This window comes from Arachis hypogaea, chromosome 17, assembly GCF_003086295.3.
Source record: "Arachis hypogaea cultivar Tifrunner chromosome 17, arahy.Tifrunner.gnm2.J5K5, whole genome shotgun sequence".
Classification (NCBI taxonomy): domain Eukaryota; kingdom Viridiplantae; phylum Streptophyta; class Magnoliopsida; order Fabales; family Fabaceae; genus Arachis; species Arachis hypogaea.
Window position 1 is genome coordinate 118,929,488 of NC_092052.1, and position 20,984 is coordinate 118,950,471.

At 35.7% G+C, this 20,984-nt stretch overlaps 4 protein-coding genes and 1 non-coding gene across 7 annotated transcripts; 2 read left to right on the top strand and 3 right to left on the bottom strand.

Annotated features, from left to right (window-relative positions):
• Positions 1–1,845: 1,845 nt before the first annotated feature.
• Positions 1,846–6,464, top strand: LOC112766753 (UDP-glucuronate:xylan alpha-glucuronosyltransferase 2). The gene is made up of 3 exons (XM_025812647.3): positions 1,846–2,100; positions 2,207–2,852; positions 5,356–6,464. The coding sequence occupies exons 1-3, from the start codon at positions 1,933–1,935 to the stop codon at positions 6,312–6,314; spliced, it is 1,773 nt and encodes a 590-aa protein (XP_025668432.1). The 5' UTR covers positions 1,846–1,932; the 3' UTR covers positions 6,315–6,464.
• TRNAR-CCU (transfer RNA arginine (anticodon CCU)) lies at positions 2,982–3,054 on the bottom strand. Its single transcript has one exon. It is a non-coding gene; the product is annotated as a tRNA-Arg (tRNA).
• Positions 6,465–8,918: 2,454 nt separating the features above from the next.
• Positions 8,919–13,850, top strand: LOC112766750 (protein WEAK CHLOROPLAST MOVEMENT UNDER BLUE LIGHT 1). 3 transcript variants are annotated; one of them, XM_025812643.3, is made up of 3 exons: positions 8,919–9,476; positions 10,112–11,114; positions 11,701–13,850. In XM_025812643.3, the coding sequence occupies exons 2-3, from the start codon at positions 10,149–10,151 to the stop codon at positions 13,516–13,518; spliced, it is 2,784 nt and encodes a 927-aa protein (XP_025668428.1). In that variant the 5' UTR covers positions 8,919–9,476; positions 10,112–10,148; the 3' UTR covers positions 13,519–13,850. The 3 variants fall into 3 exon arrangements, with proteins under 3 accessions (XP_025668428.1, XP_025668429.1, XP_025668430.1); XM_025812644.3 differs by having other exon boundaries at positions 9,002–9,476; positions 10,118–11,114; XM_025812645.3 differs by having other exon boundaries at positions 9,233–9,476; positions 10,206–11,114.
• Positions 13,851–14,575: 725 nt separating this feature from the next.
• Positions 14,576–16,120, bottom strand: LOC112766755 (photosystem I chlorophyll a/b-binding protein 5, chloroplastic). Its single transcript, XM_025812650.2, has 5 exons — positions 15,658–16,120; positions 15,419–15,551; positions 15,229–15,341; positions 14,957–15,147; positions 14,576–14,880 (listed from the first exon to the last, which is right to left on the bottom strand). Exons 1-5 carry the CDS (start codon positions 15,879–15,881, stop codon positions 14,744–14,746), a joined length of 798 nt encoding a protein of 265 aa, XP_025668435.1. The 5' UTR covers positions 15,882–16,120; the 3' UTR covers positions 14,576–14,743.
• On the bottom strand, positions 16,120–19,173 carry LOC112766752 (protein CYPRO4). Its single transcript, XM_025812646.3, has 2 exons — positions 17,381–19,173; positions 16,120–16,744 (listed from the first exon to the last, which is right to left on the bottom strand). The coding sequence occupies exons 1-2, from the start codon at positions 19,004–19,006 to the stop codon at positions 16,463–16,465; spliced, it is 1,908 nt and encodes a 635-aa protein (XP_025668431.1). The 5' UTR covers positions 19,007–19,173; the 3' UTR covers positions 16,120–16,462.
• Positions 19,174–20,984: the final 1,811 nt, after the last annotated feature.

A 20,984-nucleotide genomic window follows, 5' to 3' on the forward strand; every position in this document is an offset into this window, starting at 1 on the left:
ATAATTTTGCTTGTGAAAGTCAATTTTTTATGAGTACAAATGATAATTTTTATCTTCTATGGATTGATATGTTAGCGTTTTCAATTTTTATGGGTAGAAATAACAGTTTACTCTAATAGTAATAATAATAAGTTGGGTGAAAGTTAAAGGAGGATTATCATAATGGATCCATCGTCATGTTGGATTGTAAGAGCATAATTGAAACAATTAACCACCTCAAGAGAGTGATTTACCATGGACCTATAAAAGACCTAGTTGACCTACTCCCACCCTCTGTTGGATTGTAAGTTGTAACATAAAAATGGTAAGCTTCTCGTTGATCTCATTTGCTGACTAGCTGACCCCACGTGGGAGTTAGTCTATTCATCGAAGGCTGCTTTGGGGGACAAAAATGTGATACTTCACCATTCTCTTGGGTTCTAGCCGTTTACCTGAAAGGAAAATCATATTTGGTGATTCATGTCTTATGATTTTTTTATATCAATACCAAGATAAGCGCAACGAGTTTTTCATTAGATATCAACTATCAAGAATTGTTGGAGCCTCACAATTCATGAACTAATAATTGTGATCTTTCGTTCTATTGAGGAAGTAGACGGCGCAACAGAATGGTTGTTGGCCAACCTGCTCTTGTAGGTTTCAAGGTTCATATGTTTTTTAGTCCTCCTGGTACCTCAACATGGACGCCATGTTTTTACTACTATAACCCTTGATCTAGTTCTGAACTAACTCGCACTAGAGAAACTTAAGAGCATCTCCAATGGTGAGTTCCTCTTTGACTTTTTTCTAATATATAGGAACTCTAACCATTGGAGGAGAGAAGGAGTGAGTTCCCGCACAAGGATCAAGGTAAGGGAGTTCCTCTAAACAGGGACTCAAATTAACCAATAACAACTTGCCATTTGGCAAGTTATTATAAAAAAATAATAATATAAAATCTGAAATAATTAAATAATTAAATAATAATTAAATTAATAATAATTATAATAAAAATTATATTAAATAATTATATTTTTATTTAATTAATAATTTATATTAATTATTTAAATAATAATTAATTAAATAATTAATTAGATTAAATGATTAAATTTTTATTTAATTAATTATTTATATTATAATTAATATTGAATATTATCTATATTATTATATTAAATTATAATTAATTAAATTTACTTGCATTAAAAAATAAATTTAATTTTTATATCTTATAAAATAATTTTTAGTTGAGTTGGTTATTTTTATTTTTAAAATTTAAAATGCTAATGATATTATTAAAATTAGCAGTTGTAAACACAAAACTATAAATTAGTATAATCTCGAATTATATATTGTGTATTATTATTATATATGAATTTATTTAATATTAATATCTTTTAATAATGAATTATTTTTAAATTTATAAATTTAAATAATATTATTGAAAAAATTAATTATATTAATTTTAAGTATTTTAATTAATTAATTAAGTGGAACCACAATAGGGACTAAAGTTAGTTCCTCCTAATGGAGAAGAGAGAGATACTTTGAGTTCCTATTTATTGTTTATGACGCAAAACCTGATGTGGAGTTACTTTTTATGACAGGTGGGCCATAAACAGAAACTGGGATGAGTTCCCTACTGGAGATGGTCTAAGAGTGGATATATAAGTAATTCCCGAATTAATCTTAGAAATTCTAGTTGACCGTCAACCTGAAATGTAAGCAAAAGCAGTTTTCGTCTAGAGTCTTACTTGTCTCACGCGAAAGGGAAAGGACACGTGGAGCTGCATAGATGGTCAACTTGATTTGTGATTTACTCTAATTCTTGGAATCACTTGCTTCTTAAACCTTTCACCTTATTTAACTACTTACTTTGAGTGGAGAGAGTTCATCATTTAGAGTTTTAGATTGATAGTTAGATAGATACAGCTGAAGCTATAGCTATAGCACAAGATGGTAAAGACAATTCCATCTAAAGCGAAGGTAAGCATAATCAATTTGGTGTTCTTAGCCGTCTTTCTGGTTGTTTATGGAACCCTTCTTCTCCGGCCATCTTCTTCTCTCTATTTCGAGAATGCAGCCTCCCTTGTAAGATGCTCCCTCCGCGAATGTCGACACAAGGTAACTGACTAATAAATCAATTAAGCTGGGCCTATATCTGTTCATTTTCTTTTCTTTTTCTTGCATCATCAACTTGATAATTAACCATTTATTATTTGCTTGATAGGTAGAAAAGAGCTTCAAAATGAAAGCAGTGTTAGAGGAACCTCAACGAGAGAGATCATCAAAGAAGAACAATGCAACTAATAAGATAGAGTTACCTAGCTTCTTTGGTGATTTAGGGAAAGGAATGAAGATAGGACTGGTCAACATGGATGAAGAAGATGTAAATGAGTTCAACTTGCATGGAGAAATGGTACCAGTTTATTTTGAGAAGGTATCACAGTCTTTCAACTGGACAGACTTGTTTCCCGAATGGATAGACGAGGAAGAAGAGAGTGACGTGGCGTCATGCCCGGAGATACCTATGCCGGAGTATGCAGAATATGGGAGCATGGACGTCATTGTGGCCAAGATGCCATGCAAGTACCCTGAAAAGGGGTGGGGTAGGGACGTTTTCCGGTTGCAGGTTCATCTAATAGCAGCGAATCTGGCGGCAAAGAAGGGGAAGAGGGATTATTGGAGATGGAAGAAGACAACGAGGGTGGTTCTGTGGAGCAAGTGTAGGCCAATGATGGAGCTGTTCCCATGCGACCAATTGGAGAGGAGGGAAGGTGAGTGGTGGTATTACAAAGCGGACGTGAAGAAGTTGGAGGAGAAGGTTTCGTTGCCTGTTGGGTCCTGCAACTTGGCTTTGCCTCTTTGGGAACAAGGTATGTTTTTACCGTCATTCGCTTTCGACGTTTCGCTGCGTCGTTTACACATTACCTGTCTTCTCTGGTTTGCTTTGCTTCAACTGAGCAAAATAAACATGCACTAGAAAGTAGAAACTAAAAATGGAATGCGCCAGGTAGGGGTCGAACCTACGACTTTCTGCTTAGGAAACAGACGATCTATCCACTGAGCTACAGGCGCTACGTTGTGAATTCTTAAGATACAATTATTCTTCACAGAAACGAAAATTAGCCAATCATGGTTCACTGCCATTTCCAAAAATTGTATTATGATATTACATTAAATACATTACCCTTCATCTCACATGAAAGTTGGCTCTGAGATTCTACTTTCATATATAAAAAATGAGGAGTGTTAGGGGTCAGCAAATTTTGTGAGTTATAGTCATCAATTAGCCATGTATTTAATGGTGTTAGATTTTATCTAATAGTGAAAAATCACTCTTTTTTTTTTGCTAGCTAAATACTGACCAAATTTTAATAAATCTGTTAGTCCCTAGACTTTCCCTAAAAAAAAGCATACACATATTCAAAACATGAACGCATCTGTGTGTATACACATATGCCTGCCAACGTTTTTCATAGTACGTGGAGTGTTTTTTTTATTTAATTTCCCTTATTTATTAATCTTAGGAGAGAGTAGTGAGAAATTACTGCAATACATGTTGTGTAAAGTCCAACCAAAACATATTTGTACGCAAATGTTGCCATCGTTTTGACGTGTTAATATGACTTGATGTTTAATTAACGTAACTCTACGTCAAAAGCAAACCAGGCAATAGAAAAATAATTTGAGTTTTATTGTCATTTTGTAATATTTTATTTTAAAATAACCAGAATATATATATATATAATTTTTTTGTTTAGGACAAACGAGCTCAGTAATACAATTGCAAGAGGTTACAGTGTGTGTTTAGTTGGGATTGGATTCTTTTAATGTTTTTTTCATGAAAGAGTAAAGTGTAATTTTTTATCCTATATTTTATAAATGAGATAAAAGATATAAAAAATATTAAAAAGATAAATATCACACTTTAACTTTAATTAAAAAAAATTAAGGATCCGTTCTCGTATTTAGTTTGTTATTTCATTGTGTAGATCTAAATTTAGCTTGCTTGCATAGTAAATTTTAGGATTTTGATTTAAGATTATTATGGGTAGAAATTTTAATTTTATTTTAATAAATAAATTTAAAAGTTAAAATTTATATGTTTTCTATAAAAGATTTTTAAATTAACGACTTAACATGTGTCCGTAGCTAAACTTTTTTTATATTAACTAATAGCTGATAATTAATTACTTTGTGTACATTTAGTGCGTGTTATAATACCTTCTGCGTTTCTTGTGTGTTTTACTCCTTCTTTTTCTTCCATTATATAATTTTACTTATAAATATTTACATAATTTTTTTATTTCATTTAAAACCCATAAAAAATAAACTATGAAAGTATGAAACTAATAGGAAAAATAGATATGTATTATGTCTTTTTTTTCAGTAATTATACATTCAAATATAATTTTCATTAATTTATATATTGTCTAAAATTAAAAATTTGATACTCTTTATATATAAGTGTGAGTGAGACAACCTTTACTTCTTGAGTCTAATTTTCACTTAATTTTTTATATGGTATCACAGCAAAAATTAAAAATTATTATTGGGTCATTCTCACACCATAATAAATTGAAGTTAAATTTTACGCTCCAAGTCTTTATCAGAGTTGTACGTGTAAAGAGTGATATTAATAATTTGATAAGTGTGAAACAACTTTTACTTTTTGAATTAGTTTTTAGAGTAAGTTAGACTCACTTAATGTCTTATACTAATATCATCTAACCAATATTTATTTTTTAAAATTCAGTTGAGCAAAAATTATTCAAACACAAGTCCCATTAATCAATCCAACTTTTGGTCAAAATTAATTTACAAGAGCACATTGACACCAACATGCATTCTAAACATACACGGAATCTTTTTCATCATGCATTTCATATACAATTGTTCTATAGATATTTTGCAAACTAATAATAGTGCATTAATATAATATGAAGTTACTATTTCTAATAACATTAAGATGGAACAGTAATATTCCATCTATATACATATATATCTCAATGGAACAGTGTGTAGCTACTACTACTACTAATAATTCTAGTTCAGTTGTTTGCACTTCATTATCATGAAAAATGGCGGGAGGAGAAGCACAGTCAAAATCATACAACTCTCGCTATTTTAATAGTGATTAACATCCCCTAACCACTCCAATCTTTTTACGCATCATGCGAACTAACGACTCCATATTAGATTGTGATTTTGCTTTTTATTATTCTTGTTCAAAACTTGATTTAGCAGCGATTCCGATTTGCCTTCTAAGAAACCTCTTAACTAATAGTAGCTTCCAAACAAAGCATAGCTTTCTTTCAAGTTTCACAATCGATGCTGGAAAAAATGCTAAGTCTTTATTTCAATTTGAATTTTCAGGTATCGATGAGGTTTACGACGTGTCCAAGATCCAAAGAAGTGTGAAATCCAGATCAAGAAAAAACCGCGAGGCCTACGCCACCGTGCTCCATTCCTCCGAAGCCTACGTTTGCGGCGCCATAACTCTCGCTCAGAGCCTCATCCAAACGGGAACCAAACGCGACCTTGTTCTCCTCATCGACAACTCAATCTCCGCCCCGAAACGCCGCGCACTCGCCTCCGCAGGCTGGAAGATTCGAATCATAACACGAATCCGAAACCCTAGGGCCGAGAAAGGAACCTACAACGAGTATAACTACAGCAAGTTTCGCCTATGGCAGCTCACGGACTACGACAAAATCATCTTCATCGACTCCGATATCATCGTGCTCCGGAACCTGGACATACTCTTCCACTTCCCTCAGATCTCGGCGACGGGGAATGACCAGACAATATTCAACTCGGGGATCATGGTGATCGAGCCTTCGAACTGCACGTTCGCGACGTTGATGAGCCTCCGAGACGACATCGTTTCGTACAACGGAGGTGACCAAGGGTTCCTGAACGAGGTTTTCGTGTGGTGGCACAGGTTACCGAGGAGGGTGAACTTCTTGAAGAACTTCTGGTCGAATTCGACGCTGGAGAGGAGGGTGAAGAACGGTTTGATCGGTTCGGAGACGGCGGAGGTGTACGCCGTACACTACTTAGGGTGGAAGCCGTGGCAGTGTTACAGGGACTATGATTGCAACTGGGACGTGGAGGAGCAATTGGTGTACGCGAGTGACGTGGCGCACAGGAGGTGGTGGAAGGTGCACGACGCCATGGATGAAGAGATGCAGAGGATGTGCAGGCTCACGAAACGGCGTCGTACTGAGCTCAATTGGGAAAGAAGGAAAGCGAGGAAAAAGGGCTTGGTGAATGGGCATTGGAAGATCAATATTACGGATCCTAGACGATTTGGCTCTCTTTTGATTCATTAGCAATAGGTACGGAATTAAATAATATTTTTCAATCTTTTGGGTTTAATTTTAATTCGTTCTGCACGTAGGCCTTTTTGCTTTTCTGTACTGTTTTCTGTTTATTCTGGATGAAGAATGCTTACTGAATAGTAAAAAGAGGACGTTATTATATGGTGTTTTTGGTCATGTTAGTTTCCGTTTTTTCTTGTCTGTGGTTAATACTTAAACTTTTGGATAAGGGTGATGAATGAAATTGGTCAGATCTGACATTAACTGTTTTGGCCCAAATGTCAAACATTGCCCAAAAGAAGAGACAAAAAATATTTTCCCATGTTTGGTTGGGAGAGTGTTCACTTTATACCTCCGCAGTATTTGAGAAATTAGTCATTGAAATTTCAGCCTAATGGATAAGCTAGTGCAAACCAAAAAAAATATTTTCCCTTGGCGTAGCGTAGTGTTTGGTTTCACTGATTGGGTTGTATGGATCACTTGATTCACTAGATGAACAAAACTTTTGCTTCTTATAACTAGAACGAGGGTCCAGGGATCTTTTCTTTTCCCTGGTTTACCAAGCGCAGCTACTAGGTTATTGGGTATGAGTGTATGACGCATGGATTCAAGACGACAGTGATGTGATGGGTGGTTAGGTGAAAGGATTGAAACCTGAGAGGATTGGTTGAGCAAACTTCAATAAAAGATTGTTGTAGTTATTTTTATTCGGCTAGAAAGTGCTCCTTATTTTTATAAGAAAGAATCATCGTCGTCACAGCTCACAATCATGGATATTCGTTTTACTAGGTAAATTAGTATGATAAAGTATAATAAACTGAAATGTGACAACAAATAAATAAATAAATTATAAATAATCAAAGAGGAAAAAGAAGGAAAAGATAAGGTGGGTGGCGGCGGTAGCAAAGAGGAAGAAGACATAGTTTGTAATATATTCACCACAATCAAGAGTATTTTTCTATCAATTTCTTTCATATTTGAACAGGCTCCCACATGCTTACTTAACCCCACTTAACAATTATGCTTCAGCAAAAGCCAAAGTTTACGCAGATATATTAAACTCAACTTTAGTGTCAAAGGGGACTTAGACGTGGCATGCTTTGTTTGATAATGGACATAGGTGAAAGAATATAATTTAAATTTCGATTCAAGAACTTTATTATATTATTATACACCACTTTAATCTTAAGAATCAACTGCAATATGCATCCCCTAGGAACAGTCCCTTTTAGTTTTACCTGCTTATATTCAATGAACATAGTTTTGGCATAATTTAATTTAAAGGTTTTGCTAAGAATATATAGATTAAAAATACTATAAAAAAATATTTTATAAAAATGGTTGAAAAAATAAATATTTTTATGTTTTAAATATATCAAAAATATTTAAAAATATTATTATTATATTTTTAAAATATACTTTAAAACACAAAGTAGCTAAATCCTTAATTTAACTTTTTGTCATTTTCAAGCTTAGAAATTAACTAAATCAAAAAGCAATAAAGAAAAATGATTTAACTATTTTGTGACCTAATTGGTTTCTCCTTTATTGCTTTGATACCACCTCATGCTGATTGTTTCCCGATGAAGACCCCATTTGGCCGAAGCTTTAAAATCACACAAATCACAATCACTCTGAACCGGGTTTTATATTTCCTGCGGCAATTACTCCTTATGGGACCACTATGCTGCAGCATCCAACGGACGAGGACGTCTCCCATATGACTTTGACTTTTTTAACCAACGCAACCCCAAATTTACATCCTGATGCAGTGCAAACCCCGCCAATCAATGAAGCAATTTTTTTTGGTGACTAAAAGATTTGTTGAGAGTTGAGACCAATTTAGAGAACATGTGATATTTTAAAGGCTAATTTAACTATTTTTTGGTTTGCACTAGGGTATCCATTCCCTCGAGTGAATATCGAACCTGGGAGAGAAATCAATGAAGCAATTGATAAAGCTGTAAAGAGCTCAAATTAATTATTACTACTATTGTTTGTTTGTTTTGTTACTATATGGGCTCAAATTAATAATTGTAGAGTACTTTTAATTAATTAATTAATTGCTAATAATAATAATAATAATAATAATAACAATAATAATAATAATAATAAATGGAGCATTAGTGTGGATGGTACATTATCATGGATATCATGTGGGCTGTAACGTAATTCTTCATTTACACGCTATGCGATGCCCGAATCTACATTTACTATCGGCCATGACTTTATTCATCACCTTTGAATTCTATGCTTTGAATTCTAAGCCATTTTCGGCATCATGTTGTAATTTCTAAAGTGACCACATCTTTATGCTAATGCTAAGTATTTAAGCAAATACATTTTCTTTTTTCAAGATTATTTTGGCCTTTGAGCAATATTATCTTAAAATGATAACAATAAGCTAAAAATAGGAAGTTGTTCATAAACACAAAGGCCAAAAAGAGAAAAACTCTGACCAGAAAAAACAACAAACTATGAAAGAAAGAAACTGGACCACCTCAGCTTGCAAGGTGACCAGCCATGTTGGTCACAAAACGACTTTGTCTTGTTCTTATATCGTATTCGTACGTATGTAGCCATAAAAAATAAAAAATATGTAAATTCAAATAATGTATCAAAAAATGATGTATAATGTATAGCTTGGAATAATACTCTCTGAACCAAAGATAAGAGTATGGTAAAAACTAAGAGAGCTTAAAGAGTCAAATAAAAGTCAAAGCTTTGAGATGAATAAACAATTCAAATACGAGAGGGAGGGTAGGACCGTAGGAGCCAAGAGAACCGTAGATTCCGGCAGTAAATACGAAGTACGAACAAAATCACAGCTAGATAGAAGTGATTACTAACTAATCGATAACGGCACACAGCAAAAAATTCAGATGTGATAGGGGAAAAGATTAAAAAAGAAAACGAAAAAGAAAAAGAGTACCGATGGATCTAGTATGCGTGATGAGATAGGCTCCACTGGCTGTGTATCTGTCTCCGTATTTTTCTGTATTCTAATTTTAGCTCCACTCTTTCTCGAACCTTACATTTCTTTTCTGCAGCAACCCAATTTTGATTTTGTTTTTTTCCCAGTCCCCACCCTTTCCTCCTCAGAATTTTCCGATACCAAAAAATCCATTCTCTTCTTCCAATTTTTCTGCTGACTACTCCTAATATCCTAATCTGGTATGTTCTTCTTCTGCTTCTGCTTACTCCTTAATCTCCTTTCCTCCTTCTAATTTATCCCTTAATTCTTTTATTTATTCATTTCATTCTTATGTGTTATGATCATATAACTACACGATAGCTTTTGTGGTTTGCAAGTTTCGATTACTTGGCTTTGCTAGCTGCCATAAAACGAAATATCCTAATGTTTTCAATTTTTCATTGTCTTCGCCTTTGTTTTTCAATACTTCTAGATAATCATTTTCCAGAATTTTATTTCCCTTCACCTATATGTTTTAGGCTTAAATTTGTTCACGGAAAAGGGGAAAAAATTATCGAGTTCTAAAATAGGGATGTGTATTATTCCATTTCTCGTTGTAGTTGTTACTTGAATTACTAGCTTCTGTTTTAAGATACACTTTGCCTCCACCCGGATTTAATGTATTATATCATACATGACTGTGACTACTTTTTTGACGTGATCGATCATCAACAACTATAGGTGACTAGTAAGTGCAGTTAATTGCGGTAGAATTTGAAATAAATGAACCTTTGAAAGGAGATCTGTGTATCAAATTATTGATGACTATGTACTACTCTGTTCTGTCACACTACTTTTTTCATTGAAATTCTTTTCTTATTTACTTTTTTTTAAGAGTTAGACATAATTGGCACCCTCAACTGCTCCTTTCAATGGAGGGTGTTGAAGACAAGCTCCCCTCTGACTCCTCTTTAAAAATTGATGAAAAGACGCCACCGGTGGAACATGTCGAAGACAAGCTGCCCTCTGAATCCACTTCAACAATTGACGAAGAGACACAACTAGTAGAAAATGTCAAAGACAAGCAACCTTCTTACTTGTCTACGACAACTGCTGAAGAGGTGCCACCGGCAGAGTCCTCTGAACAAGATACTAATGAATCTTCCACTGAGTCTCCAGCCAACCCCATTAGTAATGGAAAAATGGAATCTGATGCTCATTTTCCAGACACTGAGGCCTCTGAATTAGCAACAATGCCACATGCTTCTAATGCTCAAACTGTAATACAAGATGAAGACCATTCAACTGGTAATTCAGCTTCAACCCAAAATATAGCTGTTGATTTATCAGCAAGGAGCAGCCAGGGAAACTTGCTTGAAGATTCTGAATCAGGGGCTGTAGAAGATAGCTCTGGCAACCATGAATTGCCAGAAGATGCAACAGTTGATTTAACAGAAAGAAGCCGCCAGGGAACCTTGGTTGAAGATTCTGAACCAAGGGCTGTAGAAGATACCTCTGGCAACCATGAATTGCCAGAAGATGCAACAGTTGATGTAACAGAAAGAAGCCATCCGGGAACCTTGGTTGAAGACACCTCTGGCAAGCATGAATTGCGGGTAGATGTAACTGCTGATGGTGACCCTGATAAAGAGAATATAGCCTTGGCTTCCTTTTCTGAAAGAAAAGATTTGCAGAATGATCACAGTGAGCTAGATTCACCTGAAATCAATGATGCCCATGTTACCACAGCATCAGTTGGCTCAACCACTCATGATAAGAATGTTGATGCAAAAAGAGGCCTTATTGACACCACAACTCCTTTTGAATCTGTCAAGGAAGCTGTTTCCAAGTTTGGAGGAATTGTGGATTGGAAGGCTCACAGAGAACGGACTGTGGAGGTATACCTGTACTGCTTCATTTTTTCCCCCCTATAGTTCGGAATGACTATTACTTCCAATTTACATCCTTCACATGTGTGCATTAGAATTCCAATTTCTATTGCTTTTATTTATTTTCAAGTATAGAACTCATTTGGCAGTTCTGTTTGCTCCTTAACACAAGACAAAAATGCTTATAATCTAGTGGCAACCAGTGAGGCTTGAATATTGATGTGATCTTGTTGATGGCTGTTTTTAATAACACTGAAATTCATTCTCTATTGCCTGAAGTCACAACATTACAGGGAAATAGTGCCCTGTATGGGGCAAATGAAATCTGCTTCCAATATAAAGCAACTGCATTGCTTGGATTTTATATGCAAGTATTTAGGGTTTCCTTGTTTGTTAATATAGACACCAAAGGGAAAATAGTGGGGAATGCATTATAGGTACTCTTTTGGCACAATTTGTTCCTTTCTTTCTTGATGCAAGAGACGTTGATGATAATTCTTCATTGATTGCTTACTGCTATGTGGAACACAGTATCTAAACTTATGCTCAAATATGTTATTCTGCCATAACTCTACCTTTTTTTCATGATGTGCAGCGACGTACTCTAGTAGAACAAGAACTTGAGAAGGCACAAGTGCAGATTCCAGAGTACAAAAAACAAGCAGAGGCTGCAGAAAAGGCAAAAGTCAAAGTTCTGCAGGAGCTCGACAGTACTAAGAGACTAATAGAAGAGCTAAAACTTAACCTAGAGCGAGCACAAACAGAAGAGCATCAAGCAAGACAGGACTCGGAACTTGCAAAGCTCAGGGTGGAAGAGATGGAGCAGGGTATCGCAGATGAATCAAGTGTTGCAGCCAAGGCACAACTTGAGGTTGCTAAAGGCAGGTTAAAAGCAGCTATTACAGATTTAGCATCTGTAAAAGAGGAGCTCGAAGTTTTGCGTAAGGAATATGCTTCCTTAGTGACGGACAAAGATCAAGCTATTAAGAAAGCTGAGGAGGCAGTTGCTGCATCGAAGGAAGTAGAGAAGACAGTGGAAGATTTAACTATTGAGTTAATTTCTCTAAAGGAGTCATTAGAGATTGCACATGCTGCACACTTGGAAGCAGAGGAACAAAGAATAGGCTCCGTCATGGTAAGAGACCAGGATTCTCTCGATTGGGAGAAGGAACTCGAACATACGGAAGAAGAGCTTCAGAGACTCAATGAGCAGATTTTGTCTGCAAAGGATCTCAAATCTAAACTAGAAACAGCCTCTGCTTTATTACTTGATTTGAAAGCTGAATTAACTGCTTATATGGAGTCGAAAATAAAGCAGGAAGGTGATGAGGGAGCAGAGAAGACACACATTGATATGCAAGCAGCAGCTGAATTAGCAAGAAAGGAACTTGATGAAATAAAGCTTAACACAGAGAAGGCAACTGCTGAGGTTAGTTGCTTGAAGGTAGCTGCTACATCATTAAAATCAGAACTTGAACAAGAGAAATCTACTCTAGCTTCCATCAGGCAGAGAGAGGGAATGGCATCCATTGCAGTTGCATCTCTTGAAGCTGAATTGGATAGGACTAGATCAGAAATAGCGTTAGTTCAAATGAGGGAGAAAGAAGCCAAGGAGATGATGACTGAATTACCCAAGAAACTACAACAAACTGCTGAAGAGGCTAATCAGGCCAACTTGCTTGCTCAAGCAGCTCGTGACAAACTGCAAAAAGTAAAGGCAGAAGTAGAGCAAGCTAAGGCTGGCGTAAGTACTATGGAAAGTAGATTACTTGCAGCTCAAAAAGAGATCGAGGCAGCTAAGGCTTCTGAAAAGCTGGCAATAGCAGCAATTAAAGCATTGCAAGAGAGTGAATTAACTAGAAGCAAAAATGAAGTGGATCCATCCACTGGGGTGACACTTTCTTTGGAGGAGTACTATGAGCTCAGCAGACGAGCGCATGAGGCAGAAGAGAGAGCCAATGCGAGGGTAGCAGCTGCTAATGCTGAAATTGAGAAGGCTAAGGAGTCTGAATTGAAGTCCTTCGAGATGTTGGATGATGTGAATAGAGAGATAGCTGCTAGAAGGGAAGCTTTGAAGTTGGCAATGGAAAGAGCTGAGAAGGCAAGGGAAGCAAAATTAGGTGTAGAACAGCAATTACGAAAATGGAGGGCTGAACATGTGCAACGAAGAAAGGCCAGTGAATCTGGTCAAGGAGGTGTAAACCAGACTAAAAGTCCTAGGGGTAGTTTTGAAGGAAGGAAGGAAGCCCACACTGCAGATAATTTGTCTAGTCCAAAGTCTTTGGTGCATGTAGAGCATGATGAAGGTGGAACTTCCCCAGAATCAAAACATGATAAAAAGAAGAAGAAGTCATTGTTTCCCCGGGTTTTGATGTTCTTTGCTAAGAGGAAAGTGCACAAGTCAGGGAATTGAATTGAATTTCTAGGCTGCAGTTATCTTACCGCTTATCCCTTTGGAGATCTCACTGTGACATGAAATGCTGAACTATTCAACAATATACAGAACATGTACATGTTTTCTATTGCTGTATGTATGGTTTGATAGGATTATACTGTCTCGCTGAACCCAAGGCGTGTCCTCTCGCCTGCTCAGCGCTGTTTGAGGACAAGAATTTCTTCCATGGGAAATCAGAAAATAAAATGGTATTGTGTTGTGTATAAGTGTTATAGGCTTCTGATATATTGAACCAAGGTTTCTGTAAAGATTTGTTTGAGATTGATAAATGAAAGGAGATTTTCTCGGTTTGACGTTTGAAGCACTATGAATGGCATGGTGCGTTTATAGTGGAGGCCATTGAAGAACGTGATACTCCCATGAAATGTACCATATTATGATATTAAATTATCCTTCCAAGTAACTTATTTCTTTATGGGGGCATTCGTTAAATCTTGAGCCATTAACTATTCACGCCCACTTGTTTGTAAAAATTATAAGCATAGTTCCTTCAAAATAACAAAAATTCATTATACAACATTCAATTTTAGGTTTTTTGGTTCTTTAGCCCTTTCAAAACTGAGATTCATATTGTTTTTATTTGCATCACAGAACCTTTTTTGAGATAGACTGACTGTTACGGTTATTTGATATGGCAATTGAAAATTTTTTAGCTCAATTTCTCCTTATGAATCATTTCACTTAAAGATTTTAAAGAATTTTTAAGAACAAATTGGGATAAAAATTCTCAATTATCACACCAGATAGCCATTAAGCAGACCAACTTAACAGCTGTTAGTCTATCTCATTACGCTACTGACGGTTCTATGATAAAAACAGGGACAGGAACTAATTTGAGTCACAATATATCAATTTGGGAGATCAAATTGAATAAATTAAAATTTTGGAAACCAGATTGAGGCACAAATATAACTTCAAAGGCCAATCTGAGTATTAACTCTTCAATGAATTATTCACTACATAATACGATCTTTGTTTTCAGAATTGTGTCCTTGTGGTTAGCATCACATGGAAGTTGCAAATGAGTTCTTATATTGGGTGATTGAGCATCAAATTATGGTTTGTTTCCCCATGCTTGACATACAATAATGTTTGAAATGAAAAATGAAAAATGAAAAATAAAGTAAAAGTAGTTTCGTTTTTGTAGATCCATGTTACATAATAATGAAGACATATGAGAGAACTAAGAATTGGCAAGGGTCTGAATAATAGTCTTATGCCATGGATTGGAGAGATGCTCCACAAGGTTATCAATTGGTCCAACATGAGTCACCGAAGCTTGCACAAAAATCCCAAGCATTGCCACCATTGCGAGTCGCCCTGTTACCAGAATTAACTAACTGATATATCAAATGATAAATATTAAAGAACATGAAAAAGAAAAAGAAAAGTTTACCATTCTTGATCTCTTTAAGCTTCCAGTCATGAGCATTTTTTATGTCTTTGGCTAGGCCAAGGGGATTTAATATAGGTCCCCCAGGATAGCCTGGCTCCAAGCCTTCAAATGAATCTTCTATTCCAAAGAAGGAGGCTTTAGCTTGAGATCCAGGGCTAACAAAATCCATGTACCTTTTTGTTTCAACAAACCTGTGATGAAATCAAATCATATGGTGAAATTATGAAAACACAAAACCTTAACTTACTTCATTCAAATTCAAATCATGGTACCCCATCAAGATTAGTTGAACAACTAAAAGGGTCTGTGTGTTGGCAATGTCATATTTCGCTGCACCCGCTTCAAACCAAACTGGTATCTTACTAAGTCCTGTGACACGGAGTAACTGCATAGTCCAAAAATGCCTCAACTTCTGAATCTTGGTATGAACATGTAATTAACTACAATGTATGTTTGACTCACATCTGTGACAAGAATTCCCAGGACTCCAAGCATGGCAAAGCGACAGTGGACTAGTTCTGCTTGCACGTACCATCTCAAGCTTTCAGGATCCTCTCCAAGTCCAAGAGGGTCAAACCCGAAATCTCCAGCCAAACTGTACTAATACCGCAATGTTAAAATTTTGAAAGAACAGAAACCATCAAGCACTAGAATAACATGAGCCAAGGGTTAAAATATTCAGTTCTCTTAAAAGGGCTCACGTTCCGTCGAGATAGGACGGGGGATCGAGCCCTGGGAGCCATGTTGCTCGCTGTTGCACCGCCGCACAAATTTGCCTACTGCGTCCATTAGCGACTCTGGCTCCTGCAGCAGGGTGGAGCCACAAGTATGTTATGCCTGGTGAAGGTTTATGTATGAAGATGCTCTTACTTTTGAAGGAAGAGCATGGCTGAAAATGGAAGTTTCTTCCTATTGCCACAGCCATTGTTTTCTTCCGATTATGTGTTCCTACTGGAGGACTACAAATCTGGTGCTAAAACATGTCACTTTTACAGCCACCACATATTGCATATGATTTGGTTTTAGTTATTTTTTAATTAAGAGGAAAAAGATAACAAAAAAGAACGTGGGCCCACTTATCCCTGGAGATAATAGTTGGATAAGAAACGTCTGCTTCTAAGGCATTAACACAGTAACAGCTTCCTCCAACCAATACAGAAATATGATCTCCAAAATGTTAATTCAGCATTCATATAGTTTCATCGGACCAATTTGCTATTCATACAAATATATGTATTTATAGAAAGATGAAGAAAAACTAAAGTTCAGGCCGAGAAGCCCCTGAAATCACTGAAAAAGATAGAATTCTGCTAGCAGCCAATATTACCTTAAAAGTAATACTGAGTAGTGGTACAATTTGACAACAATCCGTGATTTCCACTTCAACATCTTAACATTCTAAATACAATTGAAAAGTATTAAAAGTATTAGAGTTAACATTCTAAGCATGACTAATAAAGCATATAAAGTTGACTTAGACTAATGGCTGCATCTAGATCTAGAGTATCATCGCTTGCTGGATATGCTGAAAGAGCTAACTTTCATTGGGGTAGCAATCACCAATGGAGCCTCAGGAGAATCAGTAACTGCAAACTTGTCATGCATAAATCGGCTATCAACAATGGAATCATCCCTGAGGACTATCTTGTAGCAGTAACAACTCTTTAGACCCTGCTGATTCTCGTAGCACACATGAGAACCATCCTTGACTTGTTGGAAATTCCATATCACACTGAATTTCCCCACTGTGGCTACTATATGGCGCTCCTGCTTCCCATTTTCAGTCACCTAAGCAAAGACTTAAAGTCAAATTATATATTTCCACAAAAAAATGGGACACAAGGGAAACATAGGTCACAATTCAACAAGTGTGTGAAGAGAATGGTCATGATCAACTTCAGGGTCAAGCAATGCTAAACCAACCCCATAAGTTTCTGCAAACATGAAATTCACTTGAAAACCAATAGACAATTAATAAACACTGTCAAGAATTTTCAAATCTTAACACTGGACACAATCTTAAAGAGTTAAATTAAAAGTTAACATAGAAGAGTCTATCAAACGAGATGCCAATTTAGAAGCTTCCTTTCAGTGTACAATAAGGCCAGTGCATCGGTTCAAAAAATGAAATAAAAGCATATAAATACGAGCACAGTTTATAAGGTAATTCCAATTCAACTGTTATTAAATATTAACTCAACCATATTCCAAGCTATAAGTTCTTACTACCGTTACCATCTGATATTTTTTCTGCAATACAGTTAGTCAACAAACATTGAAGTAAAGAACAATTATTATCAAATAATCAAATAATAATTATAGAATCTGCTGAATCCAACAAAGACATCATTATCCTAATGTGCCAAAACAACAGTGAGAACAGAGGAACAGCCAGAAGCAAGAAGGAAAGAAATTTGTACATACCCATGAAAACTGAGCATTGCGGAACTTGTTATTGGTTCCAGCTGAATGAGAATCCAGAGGATTCAGCTTCAACAACCTAGGAGCAGCAATCTTATTCCCCATGCGACCAGAAAAACCAGTTTTTGTCTTTCCATCCTTATCAGTAAACACAGCACAAATGACAATCAAATATGTATCCGTTGTGCCCACAATCCACTTCCCATCGTAGGTAACATCAACATGAGTAATAGGCGAACCGAGGCCAGGAAAAGCCGTCTTGGCCTGCCTCATAGAGTTGATCGAATAGAGGCGAATCTTCCCATCCAGAGACCCAACAACAATGGAACCATCACCAGTGGTAGCAAAGCACTGGAAATTAGTCCCTCTTGAAAACTGGTGGCCCTGCGCCCAATTCAACACTGGGGTGCTAGCATCAGCAATGTTCTGAACAATCCCATTGCGATCGCGCATGTCCCACCTACAAAGCCTGTTATCATCCAAACCTAGAAAAGTTGAACCTGTAGGATCCAATTGAGCACCTTTACTATCATTAGTGATGTCCCTCATTGTGATATCAGTGCCATCTTTACCAAACTTCCACTCAGTCACAACCTTCCCAGTCTCGATATCAAGCTGATGAAGCCCGGTGGAGTGAAGCTTTCCACCGCCCACTGGACTCATGAGAAGCATGTTTGTCTCCGCCTTCATCAGGAGCGTCTTCTTCGGAGTGCAATGCTCCAAAGAAGAAGCACAAACCCTATCCCTTTGGTATCCTTGTCCGAAATGCACAAAAGCACCCTTCCCATGGATTCCATGAGCGAAATTCTTCACCACCTGGATTCCGGTATCGCCAACCAAGAAGCTATTGTCCAATGCCCCCAACGCCAAGCTCTGAATCCCGCCATTCGCGGCTTCTTCGAACTCTTCCCTCAAATCCTGAGTAGCCCTAACCGGAGTGGCGGAGGCGGGGCTCTTGGCGAACGCGTCCTCTGCGTCTTCCCACATGGAATCGTCGGCGGCATCGGGATTCGCCCAACCGATGAAATCCTTGCCGTACACTTTGAGCTTGTTCTGCTCTGTGGCCTCAACGCCGTGCGTGTTTTCAAACATGCAATCCTGGAAGCGCGTGATGAATGTATTGTAGTCTTGCTCCGTGAAGAACTTCATGGCCCAGACGGCGCGTGAAACGAAGTCCACGCGCCGCTGGCTGGCGAAGGCTTTCAACTGCATCTCCAAACCCACCTTGGATCGGATCTTCGAACCAACCTTCAAGAACCACCATGACTCTCCGCCTTCCTGCTCATCGTCATCCTCGTCGTCTTCTTCCTCTTCGTCTTGTTCTTCTCCGAGTCGCCGGGCCCTAACGAAAGAGTAAGATGTGAGTTTGTCGGCAGTTACCCATTTGGCTTGTGGGGTGTTACCGCCGACGTGGAGGTAGAGCTTGACGGCGTTGGGGGTGGCTGATGAGTACTTGAGCTTGAGGGCTTTGAGCTTTGCCTCAACCTCATCGAGCGATGATGGGCTTTTGATTCTGCGCTCTGAGCTCGAGTCTCCACCTCCTCCTTCAGTGGCGTCTTCGTAGTTTACTTCTTCTTCTTCCTCGTCGGAAGAATCTAGAAGCTCATCACGGCTGTGATTGGCACCCATTGCTGGTTGTTTAGTCGATTCGGAGAAGAGATGAGTAGGCGCCAAATTCGAAATTCGAAAACGGAGCGGTTTGTGTTTCCACTATATTGTGCTGGCTGGCTAGTGGGTAGTGGCTACTGGCTAGGGTTCTTGACTTCTTGTCACTTCTTCTTTGAAAATGCATAGGCCCACCTAATGCCCATGTGATTAATGAACGGACTAAATAGTAATCAGTAATGACTATGTAAAATTCTGGGTAAAAAATCATTATAAGCCAATGCTATCTAGAATTGACGTATATAAGCCAAATTGAAAATCGTTTCAGTAATGCGCCAGATGCTATCTTTATATAATTCGAACTGCATATGATAGTAATTTGAACCTGGGCAGTTCGAATTACCAGTTGATTGTTATTCATAAATCAAATCAGGTTACTTCGAACTAAGAATGCACCTAATTTGAACAAGGTTAGTTCGAATGACACACAACACGCGTTTCCAAATAATTCAAATTTGACTATTAAAAAATTAATAATTTATTAAAAAAAATTTATTAAAAAATTAATAATTAAAAAATAAAAAAAAATATTTTATTTCATACATTAAAAAAAAGCTAACAAAATATTTAATTACGAGACTTCTTTAAAATATTTGTGATCTATCAATTCGAATTCCAGACAATACTCTTTTGTCCATTTTTAATAGCTCATGAATATTTTTTAATAAATTTTTTAATAAATTTATTTAAATTATACTACAAAAAATATTTTATCCTATGCAAAATAATTTAAAAAGAATGGCTTAAAAATGTTAGGAGTACTATAAAAATTTGTAATGTTCTAATAATGTAGGTAAATAAATACATGCATGTACTCAAATTTTAAATAAAATACTCTATATAATCAATAATAATTTAGAAATGAAAGAAAATATTTTATTCCATACAAAACAATTAAAAATATATTTTGTGAGAATAAAATATATTTCATAACATCTTTTAAGCCATTTTTTTTTAAAATGGCTTAAAATGGCTTAAAAGATGTTATGAAATATTTTGTATTAGAATAAAATATATCTTTTAAGCCATTTTCATAATATCTTTTAAGCCATTTTTTTAAAAAATGGCTTAAAAATGGCTTAAAAAATGGCATAAAATTATTTTGTATTAGAATAAAATATATTTTTTAAAAAAATAGCTTAAAAGATGTTATGAAATATATTTTATTCTCCTAACATTTTTTAAGCCATTTTTTTAAAAAAATGGCTTAAAAGATGTTATGAAATATTTTGTATTAGAATAAAATATATCTTTTAAGCTATTTTCATAACATCTTTTAAAAAAATGGCTTAAAATATGTTATGAAATATATTTTATTCTCACAAAATATATTTTTTAATTGTTTTGTATGGAATAAAATATTTTCTTTCATTTCTAAATTATTATTGATTATGTAGAGTATTTTATTTAAAATTTGAGTACATGCATGTATTTACCTAAGTTATTAGAACATTACAAATTTTTATAGTACTCCTAACATTTTTAAGCCATTCTTTTTAAATTATTTTGCATAGGATAAAATATTTTTTGTAGTATAATTTAAATAAATTTATTAAAAAATTTATTAAAAAATATTCATGAGCTATTAAAAATGGACAAAAGAGTATTGTCTGGAATTCGAATTGATAGATCACAAATATTTTAAAGAAGTCTCGTAATTAAATATTTTGTTAGCTTTTTTTAATGTATGAAATAAAATATATATTTTTTTAATTTTTTAATTATTAAAATATTCATGAGCTATTAAAAATGGACAAAAGAGTATTGTCTGGAATTCGAATTGATAGATCACAAATATTTTAAAGAAGTCTCGTAATTAAATATTTTGTTAGCTTTTTTTAATGTATGAAATAAAATATATTTTTTTTAATTTTTTAATTATTAATTTTTTTAATAAATTATTAATTTTTTAATAGTCAAATTTGAATTACTTGAAAACGCC